The sequence below is a fragment of the Poecilia mexicana genome, unplaced genomic scaffold (genome assembly GCF_051168715.1).
Source record: "Poecilia mexicana isolate PSO_F unplaced genomic scaffold, ASM5116871v1 scaffold_6, whole genome shotgun sequence".
NCBI lineage: Eukaryota > Metazoa > Chordata > Actinopteri > Cyprinodontiformes > Poeciliidae > Poecilia > Poecilia mexicana.
The window spans coordinates 20,765,176-20,775,780 of record NW_028263375.1 but is presented as its reverse complement, the minus strand read 5'-3'; the positions used below and the strand labels follow the sequence as shown (position 1 = coordinate 20,775,780).

Genomic DNA, 10,605 nt, shown 5'->3' with positions numbered 1-10,605 from the left:
CGTCCTGATTATCCCAAAGTCTTTTGGAAAAATATTCTGTGGAAGAACCAGACTGGGAAACTTTAAGGACAATGTCAGGAATCAGACTGTGACCTTAAGCTCAAGGCACTTGGGTTATGCAGCAGGATAATAGTCCAAAGCAAAGCAGCAGGTCCACCTCTGAGCAATAACACACACACAAATAATCACAAGTTTTGGACTCCCTTAGTCAAAGGTGTGACCTTAAAACGGGCCACTCCTGTTTGCAGAGTTATTTAGCTGCACCGAAAGCCTTTCAAAGATTAGCAGGCTAAAGTTTTTCCCCAGCCAACTAAAGATCTACTGCCAATTCCCACAAACACTGGGTGCTGGTTCCTGGCCAGAAAGAAAATTTCTTTTGAACATGGGGCTGAATTGATTTTAGATACATTTTAGCCCAAAAAAGGTAATAATTTGAAAATTATTTTTTGTATTTAATCAAGAAGCACTGGATATAGCCCCACTTATACATTAATTCTTAAATCTGTGCTAATTAAAACCATTCATTTGTGTTTTAATTGTATTTTTTTTATTATTATTATTTGGACTAGAGCAATTATTTGTACCAATCAATGAAAAGGCCAGTTTTGCCTTGGTGATCAAACAGCAAATGCCTAAAATCTATGGATGCCACTCATATCAATAAACCCCCATGTATTTTGTTGCACTTTTTAATTTAATAAATCAGATAAATATAAATTACATGTTTTGTTGCACTGATGGGGATGACTGGATTTTTTATTCCCCATTTTCTATGTATTTTGCTCAACTATTTCTTTCAACAAAAAAAAAAAAAACAAACCTACTCCACATTTTCTCTTTTTCCTTTTATGGTCCTGGCAGGACAGAACTCAATCAGAATTTCTTTGCCAAATTAGGTAAATTGGCAAAGAAAACTCTGAAGTTTGGACCCCTTCTTGATAAATGAATAAAAACAGGGCCCAACAACAGCATTAACAAATAGCAAGAAAACACTAAAGTTTCACTCAGTCATGGACACAGTAGCAGAAAGTTTTTTTTTTTTGTTTTTTTTTGTCACAATGCAGCTACAATCAATAAATTCACATAAAAAAAAATCTTCAACAGCACCGTTTTACTGGCTGTGTGTGTCCCAGTGCACTGAAAGCGTTGAGCTGAAAGCTGTAAAAGTGTGTGTCCTCAGTATTCAGGTTCAGTTGTCCGTCAATCAAGAGCCATAACTGACCTCAGGAGGAGCAAAACAGTTCAGACTTATTAACAGAAGGTTCCCTGGGAGGTCAGATCTTTCCAAGGAGCTCCATGACAGCGATGGTGGTGCTCTGACCAAAAATAAAGGCTCCACAGATCAGGGTCACTGCTCCCCAAATGGTAAGGGTGATTCTGGAAAGAATTGGGGGGGGGGAAAACTACATCAATATACACAAGGTTTAAATCTCATGACAGAATATCCACAGCTGGGTAGAGAAAACTATTAAACAAGATCAATACAGAAATAGGTTAGTGTTGCAACGACAAACCTTCAATTACATTAAGATGCTCGCATGTCCTACGTACTGCCAGATTAACTGTTGGAAAAATACTGGCAATCAAATCATGCCTAGTTGTGGTTAATTTTAGACATATAAAGATGATCTACAATTATCCACAAAATGTTCTAGAAGTTGTTTTTTTTTGCCAGCATAAGATTCCATTAAATCTTAGTGAAATTAAACATGATTTAATTTAACTAAATATTAAATATAATATTTATTAATAAATGAATATAATTAAGTTGTATTTAATTTCACTACAGACCGCTGTAGAAAACATAAATCCAGAGACTCTGGATTTATGTGTCCATCTTCCTGAACCTCCTTCATAACCATGAGATTTGGATCACAACTAGAAGATCAAGATGCAATTTCTCCCGACGCATCCCACTGGGAGGAATCCCTGGGGCTGACCCAGAACTCGCTGGAGGGACTATCGTATCCAGTGAGGCCCAGAAACGACTTGGGACGTTTAGCTAGAAAGTGCGGAGGAGGGTTATCTGGGATGCCCTTCTGGACCTGTTACTACGGCAACCCAATAGGTATAAAACGATTGATGGTTGTTTAAAAATATTAAGTTTAATATTCATCAATCACCTAAGAATACATTGTCCGTACTGTAATGCAAGTGTTTTTTTTTCAAGAATTAAACGCTGTCACCTGAGTTTAACAGTTTTGATTTCAGTCTTGGGGAAACAAGAATTGTAAAAAATGGGACGTTTAAAATATTTTAAAAATAATACATGGTCTTTATTTGCAGACCAAAATACTGCAGATAAAAGTATTGTTTTTCCATAGTATTGCCACATTTATTTTCATATATGTAAACTTTTTTTTTTTTTACCTATATAGGTGCTTGAGGTAAAAAATGATTTTTTTTCTATTTACTTTAGTTTTTTTTGTTTTTTTTGGCAGACAAACTGAACCAGTTCATTGAGGCTTGTAGAAATTAACCAATAAAAGGAATACAAAAAGCACTGAACAAACTAAAACCATAATTTTTTTGGATAGTAAAAAATGATAAATACTGATGTATTAACTGGTTGTCCCTCTACACGAGATGTTGGCAGTTTATTTACTGGTTTTATCTCTGCTTTGGGTTTGCACAAATCTAATCAAATTATGTTGACTCACTACAGGGAATGAAAAAAAAACAGCTGCTTAAACAGATGAGTAACTCAGATTAACTCACAGTTAATTCATTAACATTTAGATGAAGCTTGTCCTCACCTGGTCTTGCAGGATACTGGCTCAGATTGCATGGCAAACATCAAACAGAGTCCTGTAGAAACAAACACACACATTCTTTAAGAGAACAGCGACAGGTTTTATTGAACGTCCCTACATGACAAGATCTCTACCTGGGAATATAAAGATGAAAAAGGCACTGATTCCTCCAATGACACTGATAACTTTACTGATGTCTGGTACAAACAGAGCAATGAGTAGCGTCATCATTATCCACAGAACCGTCAGAACCCATCGGCTGCGACATTCTAACTTCACCATCAGCGCCTCGCCCCGTCTCCGCCACCGGCTCAGCAGAGGGTCCTGAATCACCGATCTGATGTGTTCAGAATATAATGTCGCCAAACACAACATTAAAATACATAATGAGTCTTGAAAGACACAATAGAGCAGAGAGAAGTCAGATTGAGTTTGGAGAATCACAGAGAAAAGAAGCTGCTAATCTGCTGAAGGGCCATCTCTCTGGATCAGAGAACGGCCCCAAAATAGAGAAACTATCCAGCAAGTAACAATGATAGCATCATGCTGGTTTTAAAAACAACATGGCTGACCTGCCCAACAACACGATGATGGGATAGATGGTGATGATGGAGACTCCAAACAGCAGTCTGGCAACGAGCATGAGTTTGTCATGGCTGGAGTACGACATTAAAATATCCGGAGCCACAGTCTTTCCAAATGTCAGGTACCCGTAAACCCCTAAAGCACAAACCAAGGAACAATGCCTATGTAAGTTCACTGTTGTGTTATGGAGGGGAAAAATAGTCACAGAGGTGAAACAGAAGGTGGTCTGACCTGTGAGGGAGTAAATAACGAGGCAGATAATCATGGCGACCACAGAGACAAAGGCCCAGTGAGAAAGCCGCTGGTTCTCCATGCTGCTGTAGATGGCGATGGAAGCCTCATGGCACTGCAAGGAGAGAAACTCCTCTTATGCTATGTTGAACAATCAGCTGAAAAGGTTACAGGTCGCAATAATGAACATCCAAATTTGGTTTCTCTTTTTAAATCTACCTGCTAAACAGTCGAACTTAATGACAAAACTTCCCAGCATGTCAAACTAAAACTAGATTCAGTCTGCTGAATCAGTAGGGACATCAGTAGCAGCTGGTGTCCCCTTTATGGCAGAGAGAAATTGTTTGACCATGTTTTTATTCAAAGGCCTTTTCTTCAAGTAAGCAATAAAGTTTAATAAGCCCTTGTTCACACTGTAATGAAAGTTCCTGCTGAAACATTGTAAATCTCCAACCTTTAATACGATGCAGTTTAGATATGAAATTTGGCTCTTTAACCTAAACTATCACACACTTGGCAATTATACAAGAAGAGAATGCACTACACTCGATGTTATTAAATCCAGCATAATAAGAACCAGTTTTAAGTCAACAACCTGGGGCACTGGTTTCTTCCCACCAGGGACATAACTTGTAGATCATCATACGAAACCATGTTGCTGATGTGATTCCAGCATGAAGTCAAGAGTTAAAGGAAAGCCCAGAGTTCAACAACGTCTCAGAGTTAAGCCATCAAGATTTCAGGATTCTCACTCCTGTCCCAGCTGCCATCAGCTGCTTTAAAATCTCCCTTCTCTGTTCGTACCGTCCCCTTCGATCAGGACCTCATCAGCTCTCTTTTCAACCCTCTGCACAGCAATCACTCACCCGGACAGAGTGTTGGTATGAGAAGGAATGCATCAATCCAGTTGTACTTTTCCTTTGGCTTTATTAGATCCTTCTGACAGCAGCCTTCAGGGGTTACACAAGGGCAAGCTGGGCAGTTGCACATAAATCAGTCCTACTTCAGACTGACAGAATGAGCTCCGAGCTCACACACTCTGCAATATTAGACATTACAAAGTCGACAGAGAAGGTCAACCTGCTAACCTTACACTGTATGGACACTTTTTCAAAGAAAGTGCAAACTTCCAAATCAATATACAAGATTTCAACCAACTTCTTTACTGAAATACAGCTGCACAGAGTGATCCGCGGTTTTGCAATACCCTGATGCCGACATGTGAAACCAGTCTCAAATGGTCCCAAAAAAAACAAAAAACAAAACAAAAATAAATAAATAAAGCAAATTGTTGAACTCACCTGGAAACCAAAGCAGATGGTTGGGATCACGCTGAACATCCATCCCCAGGCGCCAGTCCTGTGGACACGTCAAGACTTTATCTGGAGGTTTTGTTATAATCAGAACATTTAATGTGCTCCTCCCCACAGTCATTCATCATCCTGCACGTGTCCTTACTCCATCTTTAGAAGCCAAGTATAACCATCAGAAGATATCCAGAGTCTCATCCTTTGAGTCATCATATCTCCTGCTTTGCTTTTTGGTTCGGCTCTTTCTCTACCACAACAAACCTGAGCACCACCTGCATTACGAGGGAAAAAGCCCCAATCCATCTACCCATCTCTCACGCCATCCTAGCAAAACTCAAAGGCGGCCAGCAGGAGCAGGCCTTTTTCTGATCAAGATCTATGGTCAAACACTCCAAACCACACAGAACATCACAACCCAAAGAAACCAACAGAGTTGCATAATCAGTAAAAAGCAAAGATGAAACCCTGAAGTTCCCAAACCAGACACCCTCCTCTCAACAACTAAACCTCGAGTTCCCATCCATGAACACAACCGGGATCAGTGACATGAGATATTAATCTTTGCAAAGTCCTTCCTGCACTGCATTTAGTAATAAAGCTCAATGCAATGCATAAGTAAGTCAGTGATGGAGAGAGTTTAAACAGTGTCGTCTGATTTAGACTCTAAAGAGATTTATGGTTAAACCAAGTTAAAGATAGCTCAAATAACGGATCTGTTTCACATACCCACTGGAGTAGAGAGGGCTTCTGTGATCTGGAGCAGTCGGCATGGTGAAGTACTTTATGATTATGGATACAGTCAGGTAGGTTGCAGCTAGAGTACCCAGAACACTAGGAAAGGACAAGAAAAACAGTTTTAGAGAAACCATATTGCATTAGGGCATCCTTTGTTAATTATTTACATTGTTTCAGCTGGTAACTGTTGTTTGAGCCACGTCTGTGGTCCTATGGAAAAGAAAATTACTTAAAACGACGATAAATTACACAACCTGGTGTATTTTTGGATGGTGATCTCCTTGGGGATGGACATTGGCATGATGAGGAAGAAGCAGAGCAGAACCAGGGCAAATCGGTGGTCAGTGTAAAAGTGATAGGGCATCTCAGATTTTGGCAGAGCAGTCGCCAGCTCATACAGAGTGTTGCACACTAAAGGACAGAAACCAGTTGCAAAAACAAAAGTTGAGGATGCATATTTCATCAAGATGTTTATTTTGAGTCTCTGTTAAGCATGAGTGACATTCGGTTAAATGATACGAGACAAAATATCTAATTTATTATCTTAATAATTTGAAATTTCTCTGAGGTTGTTATTTCATTGCGCCTAGGCAAATATAGGCTGTACTCAAGAATTTTAATTAATCGTGAGCACTGGTCCAACTAAAGAGGGCACAAAAAGACATTAAATCACAAGAAAGTTTTATTCAATGTGATAATATGAAGAAAATGATGATACCTCTGTCATCCTCAAGCAAGTAAGATTAGCATCATACTGGTACATTAAAACAATAACGGTGAAACACTTAAATACTTTGGGGGAAAAAAAAAAATCATTAAATGTTCTGCTCAGCCACAGCACTTTGTTACAGCTATAAAACCTGAACAATAAATATAAATAACTGACTATTGATTTGTTGAATTGTTTTCATTCATTCCATAATTTCACACATTTTGGGTTATTAAATGCAGTTAGAAAAGATCAGGTGCAATTTCAGAAAAATAAAAATGGAAAGAGGGGAATTTGGGAAATAAGAATAAAACTGAATTTCATAGAACCTAAGTCTCATCTTTTCCTCAAGCTAATTTGTGACTTTAGTATTGTTTGATTACATACATGTTTATTTTAAATATGCTGCTATATTTACTATAATTATCCTGACTTTTCACAACTTCTGTCCCCGGGGTACTGGTACCCTACAAGAAGTTCATGTTCCATGTTTGCCGAGCACCAGCACGTACAATACATTACAAATCAATAATAAGCCGATACGCAGTCATATACAGTCCTAAAACAATGTAATTATCTCATCAAGTATGAATACAATTGTCACCAAACTTAAAGAAAAACACACATCTGGAGCAAGGCAACAAACATTAGCTCCAGAAGTGCAGCCTTAAAAAGACAATCGTTACTCACACTTTTCCAGCTGGTCATTCACTACGACCAGAAAGGCCACAGAGATCATGAAAAGGTTGAAGATGAAGCAGATCTCACACAGCTGACCAATGGCCGAGCCGCACAGCTTCTTCACCACCGCCTGGTAGGTGTGTTGACGACTGATGGAGGAGGAATAGCCCAGAATGATCAGGCCACTGATCAGGAACACGAGCGAGATCTGAGGGCAGAGACGCATGACTGCAACACTTCACTTTCGAGGGATTTGTTTTCATTTGCATCAACACTGAAGCAATGTCATGTTTTTGAAAACAAAGATATCATTGATTTGAATGATCAAATTGCTCATATTCTTGATCATCCATAGTTTTCAGAAAGTTTTTTTATTTTTTTTATTTGCAGAAGCAAATTAAGAGGAACGATTTTTATGTCTTGTGGAGCTATAGAGAAGCTTACTGCAAACAAAATACGGATGTAAAAGGCATCTTTAGATTAAAAAACAACTGTTGCTATGTTTAGGTGCATCTTAATCCACATCTCTTAATCCACATCTGTTTTTGTTAATATTACATCTCATACCAACTAGCTATAAATAACATCTTACACTAAACAAATTAAAAGAAAAAGCCATTCAAAACAGATTTCCAAACTTAGTCTTTTAGAGGTAAAATTTGTACATGATGAAGTCACTTCAATAGTCTGTTCTGCACATAACGATTTAATCCTGTTGCGTTTAAAAAAAATTGAGAGCACTTCATCTTGTACAAAGACAAATTGTTACCAAACAACTTTAATTTTTTAGACTTTCTGATATTTTGAATAAATTGATAACATCCTTATTTCAAACAGAGCAACACTAAACATTAACTGCTAAATACAATTTATGTGTAATTTAAAATTTGGGGTTCAATGTAAGGAATATTTATATTGAACGCAATATAATAATTTTGCAAGTCAAACAAGTTTGAAGAACAGCCAAAATAAAGCAAAATGTGTACTTCATTTTGAATGCAAAGTTTAGATTTAAAGTAACAGTTCAAGGTCAATAAATAATCATTTATTCCCAAAAAGAGCAAAGAATCCAATTTTTTTTTCCAAAAACAGCCACTTTTAAAACTGTAACTAGAGATAAGAGCAGAGTTTTCATTTAGTTTACAATAAAGATAAATACAGTTCAAGAATAATGGTATTCATGTCCAATCTGCACATTAATCTCTTTGTATTGTGGGACAAACTTGAAACAAAAAGAGTCAGGAAAACTCCTTAAGGAAACTAAGTAGAGCTGAAGACAGACCTAACGACATCTCAGGTGAAACAAATCAGGTTAATTTACCTACAGTTCTGCATCAGAAATTCCAAATATCTTTAAAAGTCACCCCATGTAAAGATAAATATTACTTTTAAACTAATGTGCTCTTTCTAACCCTTGAATATAACACTTTTTTTAAGAATCTTAAAATGAGAGCGCTCTCACCAGCTCCACGGTGACCGCGCTCCGAACGCCCCCGGCTCTAGCGAACGCCCAGGGGAAGTTCAGCAGCCCGGCGCCCAAAGCGGACTTCAGCATGATGAAGACGGCTCCCATGGAGCCCAGCCGGGGCCCCACGTCCAGCGGTGGCTTGGCAGAGGTTGAGGCCAGCAGGCTGATGCTCTCCCTAGCTAACTCTTCCATGCTCGGGTCGGCAGAAGAATCACAGCGAGATTTGGCGTCCGCCAGAGCGGCACTCTGAGCACCGACGGCCGCCCACTGAAAACAGGTGAGCCCCGGGTAGAGGGGAGGGTCGGTCTGTAGCCCAGCAGCTGCCTTCAGGGACCGCTCGGAAGCTTAACATTTATTGTACACCTTTGTATAAAACTGAGATGGATTGATTTTTAATTGATGACTTTTTTTGATAAACAACATCTTATGTCTATGATTTTAAGATACTACAACTCTTGATTTTTTTTTTTCAATAAGTGATAAATTACGAACTACTAGACATTCTAAAAGAGTTACTATCAAGGGCAGCAAAGTAAGCTTAATGCACACAAAGTAATATAATTAGTTCATTATATTACTAATTAATGTTAGTAAATAAACAAAGAACTAATCAAAGCTAGTCCTTTCTGACATTGATCGAGATGGTCATTATAAAGATGACCATTAAACTTATTTTTGTCTCCTACACAGTTATATTCTTTATTTCAATACTCTAATGGAGAACATCTGCTACAGGAGGGTATAAGTATTCTAAGATTTTAGATTTTTACTTTTGTAATCTTGATGTATAGTGAGATTCACTAACAGTTTTAAAATAATATCCTGTTACCCAGGATGATTGGAGATAGGAGATGGGCCAAAAAGTCCCAGTTTTTGCCCCAACATGGATTATGTTTCATCCGAACATAATCCAAGCCGTCTCAAAGTTTTGAGAGATTGTCCTTTTGGGTCAAATCAGATTTTTAAGACATGATTTTTGGGGTACTTTTTTCCTGACTGATATTCGTGCACTTAAATGATTTTGGCTCTTTTTAATCTCTCTGCAAGGTATAGTTTTATATAAGGACGATAAAGAGCAAATGCTAATAAGATCCTGCAAGGTGAGCTGAACTTTTACAGTTCAATCAGGTTCTTTAAAAGCAGTGACAGACACATACCAAAGACAGATGCTGAAATAGAAGCAAAAGGTGCTTTAACAAGGTATTAGTTTAAGGGTCTGCAAACGCTCAAGGAAACACGGAGGTGAGCTAATCCAAAGACATGTGAGGAGACGGGACGGGAGGGGAAGCAGGCGTGTAAGATGCAGAGTGGTACCACAGAACTTAAAATATTTCACCAAGATTCTTCCAGGTGACCTGACTGGCCAAACAGGAAGTCCCCTAAATCTGGGAACGTTGCAGGGAAAGAGTGCATGTGACCTCCTCTCACCACCAGCTTTCCCAAATCTCGTTAGCGCATCTAGCCGTCTCCGAGGTCATTTACCAGTTTCCCAAGGTTCCAAGAGAGATTAGCTTCAGAGCGGGGCCGTCATCAAAGAGGACAGGTGACAGATTCACAGGCTGATCTCACCGATTAGTCTCAGATAAAGAGCCAAAGCCGAGAGCCTGGAGCACCTCTGATGAAATCAGCCTGCATCACTGATTCCGGCCCATAATCAATCCCAACTCCAAGACTGGGATGGATTTGTCTGTTCAATCTGAAATTACTCCTCAGAAGGGAATGCAGTTATTTCTTCTCAGTACAGACCAGGAAATGTGTGTCATTAAGCAGCAAGGTGAAAAGGAATTTCACGTGGTAAACCTCATCTTTTTTTAATCAGTTTTTCACTCTGAAGAGCTGCTAAAATAGTTTTTCCATGACTCCCTCATGACACCAACAGTGAAGAAATGTCTAAATGTTGAGGAAATATTAATTATGACAGCAGCTCCTCAGCAAATCACTTTAATTTCTCAATCCAGCTGGGACTTGATTGGAGTTATACATGTTATCATCGGTGCTCAGATATTAGTTGAAGCTAAATGTCACCCTGCTTTTTTTTTTTCCTCCTTTTGCTCATCGCCAGTGATTAATAAATCCTTTTGTTCTTCGAGGTTTAGACACACACTAAAACAACATAAGTTAATAATCATATGG

General features: G+C 38.6%; 1 protein-coding gene across 2 annotated transcripts; it reads right to left on the bottom strand.

The window, feature by feature from the left end:
- Positions 1 to 675: 675 nt before the first annotated feature.
- slc38a8a (solute carrier family 38 member 8a) lies at positions 676 to 8,801 on the bottom strand. Of its 2 annotated transcripts, XM_088006390.1 has the most exons (11): positions 8,467 to 8,801; positions 7,014 to 7,212; positions 5,869 to 6,025; positions 5,606 to 5,710; positions 4,871 to 4,928; positions 3,570 to 3,684; positions 3,326 to 3,473; positions 3,033 to 3,090; positions 2,888 to 2,950; positions 2,757 to 2,808; positions 1,277 to 1,377 (listed from the first exon to the last, which is right to left on the bottom strand). In XM_088006390.1, the coding sequence occupies exons 1-10, from the start codon at positions 8,662 to 8,664 to the stop codon at positions 2,797 to 2,799; spliced, it is 1,113 nt and encodes a 370-aa protein (XP_087862516.1). In that variant the 5' UTR covers positions 8,665 to 8,801; the 3' UTR covers positions 1,277 to 1,377; positions 2,757 to 2,796. The 2 variants fall into 2 exon arrangements, with proteins under 2 accessions (XP_014823907.2, XP_087862516.1); XM_014968421.2 differs by having other exon boundaries at positions 676 to 1,377; positions 2,888 to 3,090.
- Positions 8,802 to 10,605: the final 1,804 nt, after the last annotated feature.